General features: G+C 38.5%; 1 protein-coding gene across 1 annotated transcript in view; it reads left to right on the forward strand.

Moving 5' to 3' along the window:
• Positions 1-10,430, forward strand: part of LOC140232056 (uncharacterized) — a 31,731-nt gene extending 21,301 nt beyond the window's left edge. Inside the window, exons 6-7 of the mRNA XM_072312208.1 lie at positions 8,054-8,237; positions 10,174-10,430. Of these exons, the coding sequence (XP_072168309.1) occupies positions 8,054-8,237; positions 10,174-10,331 (342 nt within the window). The 3' untranslated portion in view covers positions 10,332-10,430. The remainder of the gene's footprint in view (positions 1-8,053; positions 8,238-10,173) is intronic.
• The last annotated feature ends 12,302 nt before the right edge of the window (positions 10,431-22,732 follow it).

Raw genomic sequence — 22,732 nt, forward strand, 5'->3', positions numbered from 1 at the left:
TCTCAGATGTATAGCACGCATTGTGTGGTATCAGGCGGTGTTCCTTATTGGATTTTTGTATAAATTCTAAGTTTCTGAGCATTGTTTGCAAATTACCTGTAAAATGATATCTGCTACTGGTCATCTGAAAGAAAAAAATCATAAACTTGTCATCTGAAATACATCATAGATTCAGATTTTCTCTACGATTTTCCTCATTGCATGATCAGCAGAACAAAAAATATATATATAAATGTAGGAGTTACTTAGATTTAAAGAACAGAATGTTTTCTGAAAGCATGCCTGCATTCATTGCAGTCTCAGAATAATACGGCACACAGGGGGTTTATACCGTGGCGCAAAAAGAGTTAAAAGTCCCAGTAGCACGGGGATACCTTGGAGTTGGAAGGCTGGCCTGGATCGGATATATTTGAGAATCCTTGTTACAAACTGTGTACAGCTTATCACTGATCTCTTGATAAAGTACACACACAGCTAAAGAGTCTCGACTGGATAAGACTATTACCGATGAGTGTATGCTGTCATGCAGTACTCACCGACTAGTGCTATTCGTGGTTTTCAAATGAACTCCTGTGGGCAGTAAATGAATCAGACCACCCATGAATCCTCATGCTACAGTCTAGTTCAATAAGTTATGCAGGGTGTTCAGATGCACAAAAAAAAAAAAAAAGAAAGAAAAAAATATATATATACTAGAACGGTATAGCTATGATACAATTAATTTATACGGGTATAACTGGGCGGAGCTTAATGGGAGCGCACAAAGGGTGACCCCATAGCTGTCACTCATGACAATAACGGCATGCGCAGTGGGAAACTGCACATCTGTACGACGTTTTCCAGAATGGTCGAGATAGCGTCTAAACGGTCTGTCCGCTATACGATGATTCTTTATACGTCGTTTCTTTATCGAGTTTTGGTATAAACTGGCTTGCATCTGAACAGGGGGATGGTTTATAAACCAGCTATTTATCCGACTCGCGTAAAGTATGAGTCCTGTGTAATCCTACCAAGCATGCATTTCATGGAGTTCAATTCATGGTCAAAGTGTCATGAGGTTTCTCAGCTGTTTTCTTTCAAGGCTGACAGAAGGGTTTATGATTCAAACAGTGAAGAAGAAAACAAAACCAAAGGAAAAAAAAAATGTTTTTGTCATATGTTGGCCTAATTGGCAGAAGAAATAAAAAAATGAGCCCCATTTTTTTTTGTGTGTGTCCTTCATAGAACAGTTGTACATACTCATGTATGGCAGCTTGGTTAGATCATACTGTCTTGACCTATTTACTGGAATACAAGATTTTGCCAAATCAGATAGGAGTGAAGAAAAGGGCTTGACTAGAACAAAAGACATTCAAGAAGTGTTCTTACTTGATGCAATACAGATATGTTAATCAGCATTAGAACAGATTATTTTGTCAATATCTTGTGAGTAATGTCATGTGAGAGAAGAAAAAGAGATAGAAGATAAAACTGTAGGAGAAATGTAGAAATAATAGCATTACATGTAGAGAGCACCTGTTAGGCATATATTAGGCCAAAAAAAAAAAATTGTTGCATTGGCGTAACATGAGATTTTCAAATAGGGTCGGTCGGGCGGATTTTTTTTTTTTTTTTTTTTGCTACCTGCATTTTACGTGTAAAACTCGTGCTCAGCTCAGTAAACAGTTACAACTGCTGAACCAAATGTGCTGTGTTCATCTATTCTACAAATCATTTATGAGGCCGATATTACTGGAATTATACCCCTTCACAGAATTTAAAGATGTTGAAATCCCTATCTTGAATGTTTTCACTTCATATTTTACTATTTTGACTTAGATAAGATAGATGCAAATTGACCCATATGTACGATCTTTTCATCGCACACGGCGATCTCTATTACAGTCCCACATATACAGATTCGTGTAAGTTCTCCACACAAGAAACCTATGGCAAAACTGTGCACAATACATCACAGTCTGAATGCTAGATCTCTCCCTCGTACATCCGATATCCCCAGAGCCGTTTCCACTTCCGGGTTTGTGCGATCGCGATCGCAATCAACAAGATATTTGATATCGATAGCAAAAAAAATAATAAAAAAACATGGGGTCGGCGGAATTTTTAGGGTCGGGCGGGTTACGCCAATGCAACAATTTTTTTTTTTTGGCCTTAATGCAAGATTTATTTCTCAAGATCTTTCAGTGGTCTGTGTCTGCTGTTTCTGTCAGAACATATCCTGTATACGCCGAATGTTTTGCGAGGTTTTTATTTTCTCAAATTTCGCGATTCGGGTGCTATTCACAAATCTAAAAGCAAGCAAAAATATTAACTCTGACCCAACGTGAATGTGACGTGCATGCATACACTTCTCCGTCAATCACTGTAATCCCACAGTCGCGAATTTAACCACTCGTGATATTGTCGTGAAATCTTGATTCGCAAAAAATTAGACTCGCTAAATATATGGCATACAATGTATAACTAAGGGACGAAGTTTTATTGCTGCTCTAGCGTCAGAGATTACATTCTATATATCCTCAAATAGGAGAGATCTCTGTCCCCTGTAAAGTGTCACAGTAATTTGCATTTTTATTAGAACAGAAGACAAGATGATGAAACGGTTGATGTCACCGTCTGTAATCAATCCAGAACCAGTGATTGTCATAAATTGCTGATGGCAACCAAAATTTCCCCCTCTGGGTGGAATTGTCATCATGGGGGTTGGGGTGAGGTGTAGTGGGTAAACCAGATAAATACTTACTATGCAATGCTTTGGAATAGCACTGGTATCTTTTGCGATAAAAAGGGGCAAGACCAGTTAGTTCTGACAGTAGCACTGTAACAGGAATAGCGTGTTCTGACATTTATATGTGGTTGTACTCAAGTTTAGAAATATTTTCTGGTATAACCAGCTACCTGTAAGTACCAGGTACAATCTGTTACTAAATATAATAATTGCCAATGCACCTTTTATCTTTTCTGTCACAGTTTTAACTTGTCTTGCATTAAAGTTTCAGATGAAATTGAATCATGATTTCTTTGAGTTTCACTCTTGTTTGAATTTGAAAAAAAAAAATTCTTGAACACTGATTCTAAACTTAAAAAAAAAAATGAATAACAGAGGTGAGCACAATGCATGCCAGATGGATTTGTTCCCATGATGAAATAAGCCACATTTAAAAAGTGGATCAAGATGTAGACTAAACTTATTTTCTCCTGGAACATTTGGAGTAAAATCACCCCCTGTTCAGACACAAGCCAGTTTATACCAAAACTCAATAAAGAAATGACGTATATTATACGTCATTTCTTTAAAAGAATCATCGTATAGCGGACAGACGATTCAGACGCTAATCTCGACCGTTCTGGATTATGGTTGTGACGTCGCCGCGAGTGACAGGTATAGGGTCACCTCCCAAGTGCACTCCCATTAGGCCCAGTTAACATTCTGTGCTTGCCATACGTTCAGACGCTTATGGAATGCTGAATCGTTTTTGAGTTCTAGTTCGAAACGATATTCTGACTGTCGTTTCATTATACATCGTTTCATTATACGTTGTTTTGTTAGTCAATGTTCAGACGTATAAAGTCATCAAATACATGTACAAGTAGCTATAGGACCTACCGTTTTGGTATAGCTATACCATTTTAGTATAAATTTTTTGCATCTGAACACCCTGTTATTTGCATTCTTTATTCTTTTTCTTTTATGTCCTGTCAGTGTGTTATAGAAGTGGTCATAGTTTGAATCTTGTCTTGTTGTGCACAATGGTGTTACAATCTCTATGCCAGTGCATACTTCATTTCATCTGTGCTAATTTGATTTGCTCCCAAGATGAAGCTGTGGAAGAGTTTCAAAGATTCTGTTTTTCTTCCACTCCATTGCTTGCATCACTACCAGCCTCACAATAACTGAAGATGATGGTATCTAGGCAACCACTCTGCTCCTGAAGGCCATTGTCAAATTAGTTTTTTCCTCCCAGGCCATGTTGATCAACATGGATTCTTTCCAGATGAGATGTTCAATTATTTCCAGTACAATGTACCCTGAAAATATAGAGAGAAAATTTGCCTAACAATATTAGGTTGTATCTTCTATGGCAGAGCACTGTACCACCCTCATCATGATACTGATGTATTTTGAACCCATCTTGTTTTGTCACCACCCCCCCCCCCCCCGGGATTTATTGAAAGTGTCAAAAACACATCTAGGCAGAAGATGATTTCCCTCCATTCGTTGTTATTCATTGATTTAATGACACCAAGCATATTGTCATATACATGTATGTCAAATTAATGCAAGTAGGAAACCCTGGTTTAGAGAAACAGACATTGGGATCGACAACTCATTAAAGACTACAAACTCAATTAGTGTAACTTGTCACCTGTCAATGTGTTGGAAGTTGATTTAAATTCCTAGCAGGTTGAATTTAATGAATATAGATTTTTACAACTTCACAGGATTCACACTAAATGAATAACATGTCCTAAAAATCCTGCGTTTGTTTGGGCATCTCAAGTTCAAAAAGGTGTATGACCTTTTAGCTTGGCTGCTTTCGCTTTAAAATGAAAGTAACCACTAGACTAGCTCTTTTCACTCAGCAATTAAAATAAAATTGTACAGCAAGTAATTGATTTTGCTTTAATTTGTTAAACAACTTCATGATGTTCTTTATTTTGTGACAATTCTTTAAGGAAAAAATCAGATATGTTTTTAGATATCAATGCACTCCATGGGGTGATAGTACGGGGAAATTTATATCAGTTGATACCTGTACAGCATGGTTACAAGTTCTTGTCATGATTGTGATTTTCCTATAGATCTTTTCTCCTCATTTAACCTGTTGAGGATGGACTGATTTTGCTACAACATGCATTTCCCATAGACACCTGCCCGAGTATACTCTGGACTCGTCCTCAATGGGTTAAAAGTAAAAGGGCCTGTGAATAAAGTAGGGAGGGGGACCTTAGATACCATTGACCCAGTCACAAGCACTATCCTTGATGCCCCCCCCCCCCCCACCACCACTACCATGCACACACTCAAAAACATACTGCTACATTGTCTGAATTGGCTGAATTGTCTGGTACACTGTACAGTGCTGCATTGATGATACATACATAAACTTCACTGTGGGTGAGTCACATTGGATTAGTCATCCTAGTCCCAGAGAGATAAAGCTGGTAAGCCCTAGATAATCTCTCTCAGCCACTACCCACTTGTTTCTCATAGGGAAGAACATGATTTGATGTGATTCAAAGTTGAGAGTAATATGCTATTCGGAGAAAGGCGGTCTTTCTAGGAATGTCAGTTTGTCACAGATTCCCGTGACAAGTATATCTGTCTGTAATCAGATCCTTCCTGCTGCTGTATTCCGCTGAGGAAATGTGAAATAAATGACAAACCATGGTCCTGTTCATAGCCCATCATCTCTTCATGGTAAAGATTTACCTCCTGTTCAGATGCAAGCTAGTTTATACCAAAACTTGATAAAAAATGACGTATAAAGAATCTTTATATAGCCGACAGACCATTCAGACGCTTATCTCGACCGTTTTGGAAAACGTTGCATACAATATGTGCAATTTCCAACTGCGCATGCTGTTATGGTCATGAGTGACAGCTAGCTATGCGATCACCTTTCATGCGCGCTCCCATTACGCCCTGCCCAGTTATACTGTTCTATGGTCGCCATACGTTCAGACGCTCAATGGATACAATGGAATGCTGATTTGTTATCGAGTTCTAGTTCAAAACAGTGCTCTGACCGTCATTTCATTATACATCATTTCGTTAGTCAACATTCAAACGTACAAATTCATCATATAGCTATATCGTTCTGCATCTTGACACTCTGTCTCTCAAAGATCAATTTATTCAAGTCAGTGATTCTTGCAAGGAGTCTTTGTATTGCAACTGATTGATAAATTGCCCTCATCGACATAAATACACACCAACTATATACACCGATGATTCATATTTTTTTTAATCATGCTATTTTCGAAACATGTAATAATCTGTTTAATGTTGTCATTGACAGGCAATTTATCAATCAGTTGCAAGACTGAGTTACTTTCACTTTTGTCATGTAAAAAAGGTGTACTTTGAGTTGCTTGTAGTCTTTTGTAAATTTATGTTTAAATCTAGAGATGGTAGAGTGTTCTCTGTAGTTCACTTACAAGACGTTTTGAGTAAAAAGTTGTTTCTAATGCAAATAAAGATCACCAAAACTCTACAAAAGGATCACATTGTACACAAAGGAAACTGAGTGCAACTCCTCAGACAATGCATGTCTAAAGATATCCTCCCCAGCAAACCTTTGCCAGTGTGTGACAGAATTAACAAGTTCCCATCACAGTTTAACCCATTGAGGACCAGCTGATTTTGCCACAACACACATTTCCCATAGACACTTGCCCGAGTACACTCGTGACTTATCCTCAACGGGATAGAATGTCATTGATAGCCAAAGAAGCGAAGCAAGTTGAACAGATGCAAACACAAATTTTACTCGCATGAATTCACAACGATTCACTGTGTGCTGAAATCTAATGTTGCTAAGACAGAATCACCACTTGCAACTGCAGTCACGTATTCTCCTAATACATGAGTCGAACGAGAGACCTTTGATACATAATAGAAAAAATATCACCCTCCTTTGATGAACACCAACTTAAAATTCAGTTGCGAAGGACATTAAAGGGATCATATAGTTTTAGTTGAGACCTAATTTTAGGTTTCTAACATATTTTGCTGAGATAATGAGAAACCTATGAAATATGAAAGAGCATGTAATTCTATGAGGAATTCAACGTTTATTTGATGAAAATTGGTTTTGAAATGGCTGAGATATTCAAAAAGAGCAATTCTAATAAAGTGTGGGACCCACACTTTATTATGATCGCTTTGTTTTACTTTGTTTTTGGATGTTTCAGTCACTCCAAACCCGATTTTCATTAAATAAAATTTGAATTCCTCTTAAAATGGTATGCTCTGTACTATATCATAAGTGTTTTCTTGGTTTCTCACAAAAAGTTAAAAGCCCAATTCTCATCTCCACCAATACTGCACCATCCCTTTAAATGGGTCAAGGGAAGGAAAACATATGATCTACATTGTATGCTGGTACTACCTGTAAGAGTATCATTGACTATTGCATCTCATGTCACTTGACACCAACTTCTCTATTCGATGTATTATTCCTCTCCCACTTCTCTTTATCTTTCTCTCTCTCTTGCCAGTTGTTCGAATTTAATTCAAGCTCATGATATATGAATATATCTGCCCCTTCCACTTTGCATTGACAGATTGATTGAAAAAGAAAAAAGAAAAAAAGAGGCTATCTTTGTCGGCTCCTTTGGTGCACTTCAAACAGTTGGTGTTCTAGATACTTGAATATTTGTAGACAATGTTTAATTAGAGATTAGATTACAATGATTTAGTCGCAGCCCCAAGAACCTATCACATTCTACTCTCCATTAACCTCATTCTTCTTTTCCTCCTCCCCTTCTTTCTGGTTTCCCCCTCATCCTACTTTTTTTCCTCATACCCTTTTCTGTCTTTTTGATATCTTCCTGCTCCCTGTCCATTTTGTCCTCTTTTTTTTTTCTCCTCGTGTTTTTCTCCTTCTTTCCCCTTCCCCCCTCCTTCTTCTTCTCCGCCTCTTCCTCTTCCTCCTCCTCTTCTTTTTCCTCCTCCAACTCACCTCTATCCTACCCCTCCTCTTCCCTCTTCTCCTCTCCCTTCCCTCCTCCTCTTCCTCTTCTTCTTCCTCTTCCTCCTCATCTTCCTCCTCCTCCTCTTTCTCCTCTTCCTCGTTTTCCTCCTCCTTCATCCTCTTTCCTTCCTCCTCCTCTTCTTCTCCTTCTTCTCTCTCTCTCTCTCCTCCTCCTCCTCTTCCTCTTCCTCCTCCTCTTCCTCCTCCTCCCCCTCCTCCTCATCCTCCTCCTTCTCCCCTCCTCCTCCTTCTCCCCCTCCTCCTCCTCCTCCCCCTCCTCCTCCTTCTTCTCCCTCTCCTCCTTCTCTTATAAATATTTCTACTGCTCCTTCTTCTTCTGCTCCTCCTCCCAGTCGGGCTACATGAAGCACAGTCTGCAGCAGCTGGTCAGTTTCTTCAAGAAGGTGTATCCAAGGGATGCATCTCTCAACTCGGTCATTAACTCAGCGGAGGACTCTCTAATGGAAGAGTACCGCATCCCAACATGCAGCTACCGCATGGGTGTCAGCAACATGGCCTACGCTGCCGCCGTCATTGGTGAGGGTTAGCAAAATACACAAGTTAACGGAGTCATGACAAGGCCTGGGTTCCATTGTCCCTGCAGTACTTGCCAACATATCTATGAAGCATGCCCCCTTTCAGAAGTTTGAGAGATTAAAGGTCGTAATCATATGTATTCATAATATATAAAGCTGTTGATGGCAAATATGGTGTTATTTTCAGACATGAGAACAAAGTCATATGAAATACTCAATGATGATGTTTTTGTTTTTGTTGCTAAGTAACAATTTCAAATGAAATCCACATCCTCATCTGACGCAGGAGTACATTCTCCAGAGAGTCACAGACTTAAGGTGTTATAACATAGACTGGCGATGCATGGTTTGAAGGAACCTGTTTGATTGCAAAATATTGCTATTCCTAGATATTTTGGCACTGATTATTTGCCTTTTGGAAGATTGTTGTGGCTTTACTTATTTCTCTAAGTTTTTCTAATCCCCTCAAAGAGTCCAAGAACTAAACTGCACTAATTGCCATGAAAAGAATAATATTTGCTTATTGGTACTTTAAAGATTCTGGTTTGTCCTAATGAGGAAATATTTGTGTGAATGGAAATTACAGTTAAACTCGCATAAGTCAATCTTCTCGGGACTGAGCAAAACACATCGACTTAGGCGATCTTCGACTTGTGCGTAAGTCAAAAAAAAATCGACTTACAGTTTCACCACAGGTACAGTGTACATGTATGTTTAATGTACATGTATGTTGTCTACTCTGGAGCCGAGAGCTGGAGCGGTGTGCCGCAGCACGGGTCGCCCAGCAGGGCCGCGGCTAACTTTGCATGGACAGTGCATTAGTATTGGCACAAGTCCGATTATTTTACACCCTTGTTAAACCTTGGGGAAGTGAATACGAACGATATTTGGGCAGTGATTGATTCCAGTTTACCCTACCGTGGCTTGAAATGCGTGTAGAGGTGCAATTCTGATTTACCCGTGCCCGTAACTTTCCCCCTACTTTCCACTTTGAAAACTCAGCAGCTTCATCTATTATACCACTCAACTGCACAGCGCTGCAAATGCCGAGCTACATGTACACTGCAAGCTCAATGCTGTACGTGTAAATGAACGCATGTGTACTGTACGAACGCTGTACATACTTAGCGCGACAGCTGACAGGGCTGTACCAGCGGACCTCCAAATACGAAGAGAGTTAAACGATCCCATGCGATCGCTTTGAATTTTGATTTTAGATCATTTTTTTTTGGTCACCTCAACTCATCTGACAAACAAAATAATGATGAGTAATAGATAATGAATAATAAATGACAGTGATTTATTACACAATAAAATCTTATTCGACTTACAAGCCTGTAGGCACAATGAATTCAATGGTTTTTCTGTGAAAGTGTTCTTGGAATTTCATCGACTTAGGCGAGTATTCGACTTACAAAATTCGACTTGTGAGTGAATTAATACACATACGTCAATGGGGAAAAATCGGGACTTTCTAAAATCATTGACTTACGCGATTATTCGACATATGCGACGTCGACTTAGGCGAGTTTAACTGTATGTTTGAGGTGTGAGATTTCTTCATTTGGTCTCCCTCTACAAATGAAATTTGTAAGATCGCAACTGTTGGAAAAAATGTTTGTTAAATTATAGATCAGCAGTTGCGATCTTACAAATTTCATTTGTAGAGGGAGGCAAATTGAAGAAAACTCATACCTCATGCCTCACCATTCTGCTTGATAATCTCTTGCTTTCATGAAAATTATGTTTACAAGTATATTTTGTTATACTGAAATTCGATTTAGCATAATTGGTATGTGCAGTACTTACATTTTGAACCAGTATAAGATTTTTGTCTTCAAACTGTCTCTTACTGTGTTATCTGATTTCTTGTCTGCAGAGATTGGCAGCCCTGTCATATCTAAACTAAACTTATTGATGTGTTTCTATGGCAACAGATGAAGAGGGCCAGCTCCATTATACACTTCTATGGCTTCCGTCTCGCTATCGGCAGCTGTATCGTTACCTCTTCTACGCCTGCTTTGTGGCGATCAGCCTCGGACTCCAGTTCATGTGCAGACCTCGTGGTAGAAGGAGATACGAGTACGCATACTAACCCCCAAGAGTCCTGCAGGTCCAAGAACTCTGCAGGTCCAAGTACTGTACAGGTCCAAGAACTCTACAGGTCCAAGTACTGTACAAGATCACCACTTGGCCAGAGAACTCACAGTGGTCCTAAATACCTCTTCTATCTTTCAGCTTCCCACTTTCCCAACATACCCCTGCCAGCCCCCAAAGCTCTGTTGGGACCCTGAGCTATCCCAATGTACTCCTACTAGCCACCAAAGCTCTATTAGGACCCAGGCTGTGCCTATTAGGTACCCCTTATGGCCCTGAGCTCACCACTATCACCAAGTAATCCAACTAATTCCAGGTACCCCTACTTGCTTAAGTACCCCTGTTAGCCTAGAAATCCTTATCAGGACTTTGAGCTCACCACTGTCCAAAAGTAGCCCCATTTACCCAGGTACCTCTGTTAGCCCCTAAACCTCACCCTAAGTTATCCCCAGGTACCCCTACTAGTCCAAAGAACCCCTGCTAGCCCTTAAAGCTCTCCACTAGCCCCCAAGTACCCCCTGGTAGTACTGAGTAACCTTTCAACCTTTCAAGCCTTGAGACTCTGTGTGCAAAGCTCCCTAATCTCATTCCTCTCTCTGGTAGACTGGCAGAGAGCACCATCAAGCTGGCAGAAGGCTGTCACAGAGGGAGCCCTTCATCATGCGATATCTGCTGCTGAACATTCTGACCTTTCTGGCTACAACTGCCCTGTCGCTTGCCTCCTCGACAAAAAAGAAAAAAAAAAAGGAAAAAGGGAGGAAAGAATAGTAATTTTGATATTTTCATGTCTTTGTTGCGACTTTGTGTGTGTTCAGAGAGGGCTGAAATATGTAAATTTTGGTAATTTTGAATAGTATTGATAAAGGTACATATATCTTTATATCACACTAGAATTATAATACTGGCATGTTCATGCCCTCATACACTCTTACTTGTAGCTACTCTTGCCAATGCAAGTGCACACACACATACACACAGAAAGAAAATAACATACACAAACAGGAAGACTGTTTTTCAAGATACAATTGAAGTTACATGCACTATCATCTGAAAACCAGAAAAGTAGTGATTTTGTACTTACTGTGAGTAACTCAAAGAAAGTTTGATCATCTTAAGAGTAAGCATCCAAGGTTTATCTTGTCAGCATCGCATTTGTTACAGCTGCAGAAGGTATGCAATACTGTAAAGCGAGAAATATTTGTGGCATGAAATTTTCGCAAATTGCCATTGGAATTCATTGCGTATAGTGTAAACAGGAACTTTTACTGAGTTTTCATTTTCTTGAATGTTGGCTCTCATGAATTTCATGAAATTAAAATTCATGCGAACATTTCTGGTTTTACAGAATGTGTGAAACACATAATCAGGGGCCAATATGTTCTGTTGAATTCAAAAGTGATTGAAATATTTTATAGAACATTTGTACTTTAAGACTATTGAAATTGCCTGTTGAAGTGATGAGGTGTACATGACTTTTGTGTCTAGGCATATTCCTTGTCATGCAAGGTATCAGTCACTTCTGATTAGATTCATAGAGATATAAAGTGCAATATGTGGATATGGGTTGCAATGTCCCATCTTTTGAAATGGGATTTACGTAATTATGTCAAATTTGAGCATTTTTTTTCCAAAGCTGCCATCTTTGATGGAGAATCAACAGGTGATTTGTAGCTCATGATACAATGCATGTAGAATAAAATGAATTGAGAAACTTGTGTCATGCTTTGCATTTAGTGTGCTGTTACAGTGCATGAATTGGAGTCAGAGTGTCCAGTCAAAACCATGTTTTGTTTATTGTCAGTCATCCACAATGAACAGTGAAGGGCTGTTGTTGTGTGAACCTATTAAGTGTGTCTGTTTAGTAAACTGCCATAGGTTAACCATTAGAGTGCCAATTGACACAGAAAACCTCATATCATTGTACACATTGTCCAAACTCTTTGGCATAGAAAGGGGTAAAGGTTCATGGTCCCGGTGTTTTAGTCAAATGCGTACGCGGGCACACGGTGCAAGTTTCCTATAGAGACCTACACTATCGAATAGCGCTTACGCTTTGGCCCACTTCCCCGAGTCCGAAGAAGTCCGGTCCACTGTAGTCAGTCGTCCGATCACAGTTCGGCTCATGATTCGGCTGAGGGGGATGACAGCTTTAGCAAACTTCTTTTGTGATGTCATAATAACAAGCACATATGCACACACCCTGGCATTACTACAGACTGCCCGATGCGCAGAGAAGACAACGAAGGCAAAGTTACTTACGCACTTTACTCTTGATGACAGCTCAACTTTGGTAACCTTCGTATCAATGCTAATGGTGATCGGCAGTATCATCAACAGCGCCCTCTAAACTACCGGGACTATGCCCCTTTAACCTTGTTCTTTTGATGATATGTGACCCTGCATCACAAAACCAGCAAAAGACTCTATAAAGCTTTAAAATGATGTATAACTCAATTCAAATGGACTCCACTAAACTATCTAAATACTGGAAAGAAAGCACACACTCTGGAAAAGTGTGAACTGAGAAAAGAGGCTCTGGAGTACAGGGCCTGTAGTATTCAAGCGCTCAATCTTTACCAAGCCGTGCTAGCTGTGTGATGAAAGGGACAAAACACAGGATGTAAACCAATGGAGCAACAACAATGGAGGGATTATCAGATTAAGCTGAAATTGAGCATGTTCTATTAAAACATTCTGTCCATGATTAATGCCAACTTTCAAAGCGGTAGTATCCTTTCAAAAGTTATTCTACTTGAAAAGGAGGAGTGTGCAAAGGATTTCAAGAAACGAAAAGGGGCCTCTAGGACATACCTAATCATTCTACTCTTCCCTCAAAAAGGGTTGTAGAAAAATTGCTGAAAACACACTTTCCCATTCATGTTGTGATCCCAAACTGAAGAATAATGTAGAAGGATAGCTCTTTCAGAAAATATGAAAAACTCAAGATTGACTCGGTTGACCCATTTCACCTTTTTTGAGTCCTCACATAAAATCAAGGGGTACGACTTTTTGTTGGTTTTGTGATGCACGGTCACATATGACTGGATCGGATCACAGAAGGAACATCTCAGAGGCACTGGATCTCGATGTGCTAACCTACCCAAGCGAGTCCCATAAATTTAGCTCTTTATAGGCCGATAGGCATGCCTACACACATATGGCATGAATGGCCCCATGGGGGATTTGAACCAGGGGTATTCAGCATCTGATGTAGGTATGCATGAAGCCAGCTGGCCTATTCAGTGCAGGGCGTGGCCAAGTACCAAAACTTCTTGGTCAAAATGTCTCGTGCAGATAAATGGGGCCGATTTGAATTAAATGCACATTGTTCAAGACCGGGTTTTACTGACAAAGTGCTGCACAAATGAAATGGTGTTGCATTTGCCCTTGTGAGTCGTGGTGGATACTTTCTTCCTTTCTGATAATTCAGTTTGCAGAAATAACAACACATGTCATTGTTATGGGCAACCCAGTCTAGGAATAATACTGTATAAGGTGCATACTTCACATTGATGTCTTCTTTGCGACTTGATTAATATTTGCAAAGATAAGAACAAAAAAAAAAACAATTCTTCCTATGACACAGTGCAGTGTGCATGTACATCATCTGATGGTGGGAAATGACAATCTCTTCTGTTGATAACAGATGATACTTTATTCTTCGTCCATAACTGCATTTAGTAATTGCTAATTCAGCCACTTGAGAAAGAGTTTTGCAAGTCCAGATTCCTGAAATATCATACTTGCAAAATGTATGGTGTATGCGAGTCTATTTCAGCTGTATATCTGATATACCTGATGCAATCTCTGCAAGTAGGAAGCCTTGCTCTGTGGAAAACTGAAAATTGTGACTGTACTTCTCTGTCAGCAGTGTGTGACAATGCATCAAATGGTATTTAAGATAGATAATAGTTCTAGATATACAGTTGAACCTCTCTTATCCGGCCTCCCTTTATCCGGATCTCTCTATTATACGGACGCAATCTCGCCGTGATTTTTTTTTTTTTTTTTTTTTTTTTTTTTTTTTTTTTTTTTTTTATAATTACGGGAGGAAAGGGGGATTCCCAACTCCTTGAGAACTCCTACACAAACACACATGAATTACATATTACTTCCAACATTAACATACACCTCTATTTTGGGGTCTGTTACTGAGTGTAACAATGAAAAGGTTGCAGTATACACATTACTACATGTGGTACTACTGTACATGGGCTACATCAGTACATGTGTATGTATATGTACATGTATAAAGCATTGAGTCTACCGTATCCGGCCAAATCCCTTATCCGCATGAGCCCCGGTCCCGACTTGTCCGGATACGAGAGGTTCAACTGTACTCAGATTCTTTTTGTTAGCTGTATACTCACCTAAGTATATTCCCATGTATATCTTTTACGCATTCAAGGGAAGCATATGTTTTGACGTTGCTTGCAAAAAAAAAATAGTAAAAGATCGTATCACGCATTCTGAAATGATATCAGATTTCAACTTTTTTCACAAAGCAATTGTTATCATGTTTGTAATATCAATTTCTTACAATGTTTCATGTTGATATGTGATTGCATTGCAAACTATTGAACTCCCCCTCCCAAAACAGAGGAAAACAAAACAAAATGTAGAAGAAAAAGAATATATCAATTCTGTCACTCTGCAGCCTAGTCAATTTTTTGACCTTATACAATTTAGATTTAGGTATGTTTAGTAGAAGCAATGTGTGAATCTAAAAGGCAGAAGTGAAGCAGAGATGATAGATGTTGTAGACCAAACAGATGCAGGATCTTTTCCCCATAATGGCTGACAGTGAACAAGATGCACTTTGAATAATAGTAATCATTGAATTGACTAAGAATCATGGATGGCATACTGTTCTGTGTGTGCATTCTAATTTGCCCAAAAGTGATGGAACAAACAGTTACAATGTGTATTCTATTTATTGTGTGTATCCAGCTCTATAAGTGCTTCTCCTCTTATTGTTAACAGAAGTACATGTATGTCTGAATCCCACTCTGCAGCAGGAAGTGAAGAGTTCTCCAGTTTTGCATTTGTCAAATTGTGTCCTTACATTGGAGGTTCTGTTGTACTTATATATACGTTGTTGTACTTGTTATACCCCCGCCAAACGAAGTTTGAAGGGGGTATATAGGAATCAGCGGACGGTCGGGCGGTCGGGCGGGCGGTCGGGCGGGCGGTCCGTTGCAAATCTTGCGTCGCGAACTACTTCCTCAGTTTTCAACCGATTCCCATAAAACTTGGCACAGATGTGTGCCTTGGGTTGTAGATGTGCAAGACATATTTTTTGACAGTACCCAAAAGTACGTTGCCATGGTAACGGCATATCATGGGCAAAAATGGGTACAAATCTTGCGTCGCGAACTCCTCCCACAGTTTTTGATCAATTTTTATGAAATTAGGTACAGATGTTCATCTGAATATGTTAATGTGCAAGACACATATTTCCGCAGTGGCAAAAAGTGCGTTGCCATGGTAACGGCATGTTATTGGTAAAATATAGGGCAAAATGCTTCATGGCAAAACTGCTTCATCAGTGTTCTTCCAATTCTCATGGAATTCATATTGAATGTTTGTCTTAGGATATAGGTCAGCATGACACATTTCTTGACAGTGACAAAAAGTATGTTGCCATGGTAACAGCTCACATATTATGAGCCAAAATGATGGAAAATTTTGTGTTGCAAACTACTTCCTCAGTTTTTGCCCAATTTCCATGAAACTCGGTACAGATGTGTGCCTTTGGTTGTAGATGTGCAAGACGCATTTTTCGACAGTACCCAAAAGTATGTTGCCATGGTAACGGCATATTAATGGCAGAAGATCAAGGAAAGATCTTGCGGATTTAACTACTTCCTCAGTTTTTTGACCAAAGCTTATGAAATGTTGTTTGGCGGGGGTATAACCAGTCGCTGTAGCGACATTTCTAGTTTTTATATTTGAAATGTGGTTTGTTTTTTTCTGTTCATTAAAATAAATAGTTGTCTTTCCTCTTTGTCATTTCCATTCATTTTGGTAGATGAAATCAATGCTAGATGATTGATTGTAGAGTGATAGTGAGTATTTCACATTCAGATCATTTTCACTTTCTGTCAAAAGGATTATTGAAGAATGCTGTGAGATTTCTCGCTTTTGTATGTATCAAGTACTACACTAATTGTAAGACCTGAAGAAAACATACTAATTGATATTCCTAGCACAATTGTGACCAAAGATAAATCAAGCTACTTCTAGCCAACTACTACAACTTGTCTGCATCATTGTGTCATGTCAAACTTGTAGCAGTATGAAATGATCTTAGTTTTAGTGCAATATTAGGTCATTTTAGTACAAACTGGCATGAAATGTTACAAGCAGCTAAACATGAGTCTTTGCCATTGGGTTATTATCCACTAGCTCCATATTGGCCGGGTGGAATGAATGTAAATTTAATTGAAAACTGTGAGGGAGTCATGGTTAGAAGTGTACAGAAACTAAACTGTATGACAGGAGACTTTGTATTGCAGGAGACTTCCTGAAAATAACATATCCCATCATGTTCTTGCAAGAGAATATAAAAATCTCCCTGATTTGGGTATTATTATTTTTGTGCCCACTGAGATGCCTGTAACATGCAGGTATTACCCTGATTATTTTTTGGAATCTGCTTGATTTTGACTGGTTAATGTTGGCAGCCCTGATCACTACTGGAAATCATGTTGTGGAGTCTGATCACTGTTTGATATTTTTTGTGATATTTGATATTTATTTCTGCAATTTCAGAACAAACATAATATACAAATACAGTTTTCTGTTGTACAAATCAGAGGTTTTTTTTAAAGAAGAATGGATAAACTCAATGAATACAAAATACTGATGATTGTTTAATACTCTTCTGTTTGCCACATATCAAGAGATCTCCGCTTCCACCAATTGTTTTCTTTCAAATTATTGAGAGGACATTCATTAAACTTCTTTTTCATCGAGCTGAAATAGGAGAACTGATTCTGCACAAAATTTCTTTGGATCTTCTGCTTTCAAAATCTCATGTCACTGAACAATAAATCATCTACCTTGATTTCCTTTGGACAGTTCTGAAGCAGCCATCTTGGAAACATTGACATAAAGGCAAAAATGAATATCTATTAATTAAGCTTTTTATCTCTTGTGAGGTGTGCCTCAAGTTTGTCTTGTAATCATGGCGCACGTAAAACAAGATTTTAGTATTTTCAGATGTTTGTGTAGATTTGGTATTTGCATTCGCAATTGAATTGTTTATTCTTTGTATTTATTCATCTGTTCATTGCCATATTTATATATTTGTTCATTTATTTGTTCATTTGTTTGTCTATTTAGTGTTACTTCAAAAAGACACCAGGGTGATCGTACAGGGTGGTTGTACTAGGGCATACATGTTGTATGAGGTTATCTTGCCATAGGTACATGTAGGCCTGTATATTGTCAGCTGAGAACCAAAAGGGCTTTATGGCAATTTGGGGGATATTAAGTTATTGGTATCATGTTGTAGAGCTGGATCGCTTCTACATTTTCATGTCAATTTTTAAAATTATTTTCATTTTCAGGAAAATGTAACAAATTTAAACCACAAGGGTACTATTTTACCATATATTTGGAAAAACGATTAGAAATGTACCCACTTTTGATTAAATAAACTTATCTCATGAAAATTGATTGTTTTATTTCTATTCACGCTCAGATCTTAAAATGCAACAGCACCCTTCTGGTTCTCAGCTGACAATATATCTTATGAAGAATGGGAAAGACATTGCTCCTGTTAAGCAGTTGGGTAGGTGATAAAATCCTCATCAGCTCAAGAAACGGGAAGTTACCTGCAAACGAGATCGACTCACAAAACCGAGTCATTATGCTGCCTTCTATGACCAGTCCCTACCAAATTATGTGTTTCCAAGGTGTAGACTAGCCTTTTGCAAAGGCAGCTTGCTACGTATAATTTAAGGACACGCACACAGAGAGCAGAGGACTTGCACACACAGCGCTTGAACGGCGTAGTCCAATCCCATCGCTGTATGCGTGCGAGCAAGTCCACTGCTCGCTCTGTGCGAGTCCATTGCGAGCTGCCTTTGCAAAAGACTAGGTGTAGACTGACATCAGAGGATTGTAACTTCCACAATATTTATCCACTTTGTCTTGCTAATTTTGTATTATTGCTGCACTTGTTTTGTTTTGTTTTTCCGAGGGTAATGGTCCCTTGTGGGTCTGGTGTAAATAGTGTTGGTTGAGTTTACGGGGTTATGGTGAAGTTTTGTTGTGTGATATGCATGCAGTACTCCAATTTGAGCTTGATCTTTTCACATATGTTCATTTGATGAACCATGTACAACGTAGATGGGTAGAATCCTTACGTTGATAGATTCATTTTGGATGTTGTTCACTCCCACTCTAGCTTCAAACATTGTTTCATTCATTAAAATCATTTTTGATTTCAGCATGATGTAGCATTTTAGTACAGCCGTCCTGCTGTATGACTGTTGAATTAGTCTCTTAGTCTTAGTTACTTGGGAAGAAGTCTACTGAATCCATGTCTTCAATTAAAGAGTATCACCATTCATTCATAGTGAAATTCATTTATTGTTTTGGCGATATGATTTTAATTAAGACACTTGCAAAGCAAGGTGTTCATGGTACTGTTATGAAATAGACTTGTGGTATCTTTAATGTGTCAGCTGTTGAGTGCAGGTCACATGAGTACACAGATCTCCATTGTCAAGGCCTGCACCCCTATTCAGTTTTCTAATTATCTGTGTAATCTACAATCCCTGTGAAAAATTACCATACAATTATACTGCACATGCCAATGTCAAAAGGTCCCAAGTCCAGCACACCTATACTCAAGTAAATATGCAGCTGTCATGACATTTGTTATATTTCTATTAAGGTTTTACTCTCAGTCAGGGAAATTCAACCATGTTTTGCTTAAAGGGGACCTCTGGAAGATTTTCAGACTTTTACATTTAAATAACCATAGATAAGTTATACTGCATGAGTACAGTTTCAGAATTTATAGTGGCTGGGATAAGGAATAATACTGTTTTCAAAATTTATAACAAATTGCAATGAACAAGGATGATGACATGGCAGCCTCACCATAAGAATGCATGAGTTGGGGCTCAAGGAAGCAGAACAAAAGAAGAAGGCATGCATAGATTCTACACAGGTGAACTTGTTAAGCATTAAAGTGGTAGTGTAATGAAATTACACTGCTACATTTCTGAAGTATGTGAGGCTCCTATGACATCAGCACTGTTCAGTGTAATTTGTTGAAGATTTTCAGTTTATTGGTTTCTCCTCTCAAGGACCACAATAAATTCCACAAGTCTATACATGGAGTAGTCCAGTAGTCCACAGAGACCTGGGGTGGTTCATGTTCATCCACAGAAGTCAATCATTTCATTTCTTATTTGTGAAATTTAGGAATAAAAAGCCCATTACATCAGTTTAATGTAGGCAAGTCACATTTTTTTTCTTCAGAATACATTGTTCCAGATCATTATTTATTGAAAAGAAGAGATATTGGAAGATATGGAAATTAATGAGTGATGAGAGTATTTAAGAAGACATGAATATATCAGTACAGTGAATTGTATTTTACTGGTACTCTGATCATTATGCCAATGAACATTTAAACAAAATGTATGTGGTGTAAATAGCCATATTGTCAATGTACAGAGTTGTATAATAAGGTTTGGTATTTTGTAATATGAGAAGAAATGTCATACAATGCTCTGATTCATTTCAAGAGGATTAACATTGTATAAACAGAGATGTGTATTTGTTAATAACACATGTCATATTGACTGACACGGATAGGAATACCACAATAATATTTTGTATATGGCCCAGATGAGGGCAATATATGTACAGCTGTATATGGCCCACATGAGGGCAATATACTCTATTATCCAAAAACATGAGACCATCTATATCGAGGGTATGATGTATTCATCCCTCAGAATGTCATCCAGGTCTATGTTGTTTGATATCTAAATGGTGAGCTGCCGGATTTGTACACTCCTAATCAAAGAAATGGGGGATACCATACATGCATGCATGGTAGCATCACTCAAGTCATGCTTTGAGTTAGGCCATTTCATGTAAACTGCACAGGATTTTGGGTGTTATTGCCAAGTTTGCCACATCAGATAAGAGGTGGTCCTTCCAACAAGTCAATAAACCAGTTTGTAATTAACTCAAGTGCATATTTCCCAAATAACTAGAAGTCTTTTTTTTCTCATTTTAAGGCACTTTACCCATTTTCAAAGTGAAATAATGCATGAGCTTGCCCGATGTTGCAGAGTAGTGGTATGAAATTCATGTTTAAACAGAGTGAACTTGATAATGCGTAGACAAGGTGACCAGACTAGCCTGTCAATTTACAGTTGGCTGGGGTGGATCCAGAACTTCCATAAAGGGAAGGTGCCTTTACAAAATTAAAGGGGGTGCATGCCCCCCCCCCCCCCCCCGCCCATTTTTTTTTTCTTTTTATTCCTTTTATAATAAACAAAAAATTAAGTTGGGGCGCACGCCTGGTAAGTCCCCCTTTGAATCCACCGCTGGTTGGGGAAGCATCCATTTCATCGTTTGTGTTGAGTGCATAAACAAAGTTTTTATAATATCATTGCCAAATATTAGGCTCTCATGAAAACTTTACTGTTGTCAGGTGGATGTGCTTGCAAGCGCAAATTGCAAGGATCACATGAATGATTATTACATCAAAGAATCTCACTTATGTCAGTGAATTTATTAAACTAACATGCCTGCTATCACAGAAGACCTTTTTTTTTCTGTTCATGTGCAAAGTGAAACTGCAAACTGACTTTTAATATTGCTATGGAGCAAGTGCATGAAACAGATTGCAAAATATTCTGTACCTTTGAATGCTGAATTACTGTAGGGCCTACAGCGTTCGCTGTACTGTGGAATGCTGGATTACCAGAGTGGTTTATGGAAAATCTGCATGGTGATACAATATAGTGGTTACACTTTGATATGAAACATTGTATACAAGCTTAAGGAGACAAAGCACATGTTTGTGTTTAATAGAGTAAAGAGACTGATATAGATAATGAGTTAAACCGTAAACAGGGCACAAGTCCTGTAGGATAATAACCTGCTGCACACTGTTTGAAGTAGTTTTGGGTGTTACAAAGAAACGAAGCTAGTCTTTTAAACTGCAGAAATGTATTTGTTTTCAGGTGCAAGCAATATTTGCTTCAGGATATATTGTTGAATACCATTAAAATCTTATTTATGATCATGTTTTGAGTCCTGTCTATATCTACATTGTACAATGTACTGTATGTGTGTCTGTCCAATAGGAGGGAAGCATGATGTGTAGTGTCCAAGGACCCAAAGAATATGAAATACCGGTATCTTGAGACAGAATATCTTCTATTAACTGTCAAGTACAAAGTGGTTGAAAGTCACACATTTTACAGTATTTTACTACATAGATGCCTTGTAATGATTACTGCCTGTGAGAATCTGTGTTTGTTCATGTTGTATGTCAGTGTGTTTGTGTGTGGGGGGGGGGGCAGTGTTTGGGTTGTTTAGATGTATATCATATATTTTTGGGTTGTTTAGATGTATATCGTATATCTTTGTGTGTGCTCATATTCATGAATGGGAGATATAAAGTAGGATGGGGCAATGTTAATGAGAAAAATATTGATGGATTTATTAAATCCAGCCAGTTTATGGTGCCATAAAAAGGTGGAGAATTGGGCTAAAATGGTCTTTTTGTCTTTGTTCCCTGAGAGGTCTAATCCATAAAAGTAGGCCCTACTTTATTACATTGAATTGTTACATTGTTTGGATCATCTGACTGTAATGTACAAATAGTTGATTACGCCTAATGAATGTGTGGAGTAGATTTACTTCGTGCGAGGATAATTATATTGTGTGTATGATATCTGTACTACAAAAAATATAAATGGTACTAAGGAATGCAGAAATACAAAATGTGTTTGTGTGTGTGTGTGTGTGTGTGTGTGTGTGTGTGTGTGTGCCTGATACTATTGAAATAATGTGAAATGATTTGACTGACTGCAAGCATGACGATAACACTCAGTAACCGTGGTGATGACGTTGATTATGATGATTGTTAAAATCACAATGAAAACAAAATGCAGAGTGAGGTAGTCAATCCGGGAGTCAAATACTAGTAGCGATAAGATGAAAAATAGTTTGTATATAAGCAAAGTATTCTCATCTCTGTTGCCTCTCTCTCTTTCTCCATTTATACTTTATTACTGTAAACCCAGTTTATGCTAAATAATGAAAATAAGATCAACACACTCCACTCAATAAATTCCACTGTATAAACTGCACTCAGAATATCTATGAAACAAGCACAAGAACTCTAGGTAT

Source organism: Diadema setosum, chromosome 8 (genome assembly GCF_964275005.1).
Source record: "Diadema setosum chromosome 8, eeDiaSeto1, whole genome shotgun sequence".
NCBI lineage: Eukaryota > Metazoa > Echinodermata > Echinoidea > Diadematoida > Diadematidae > Diadema > Diadema setosum.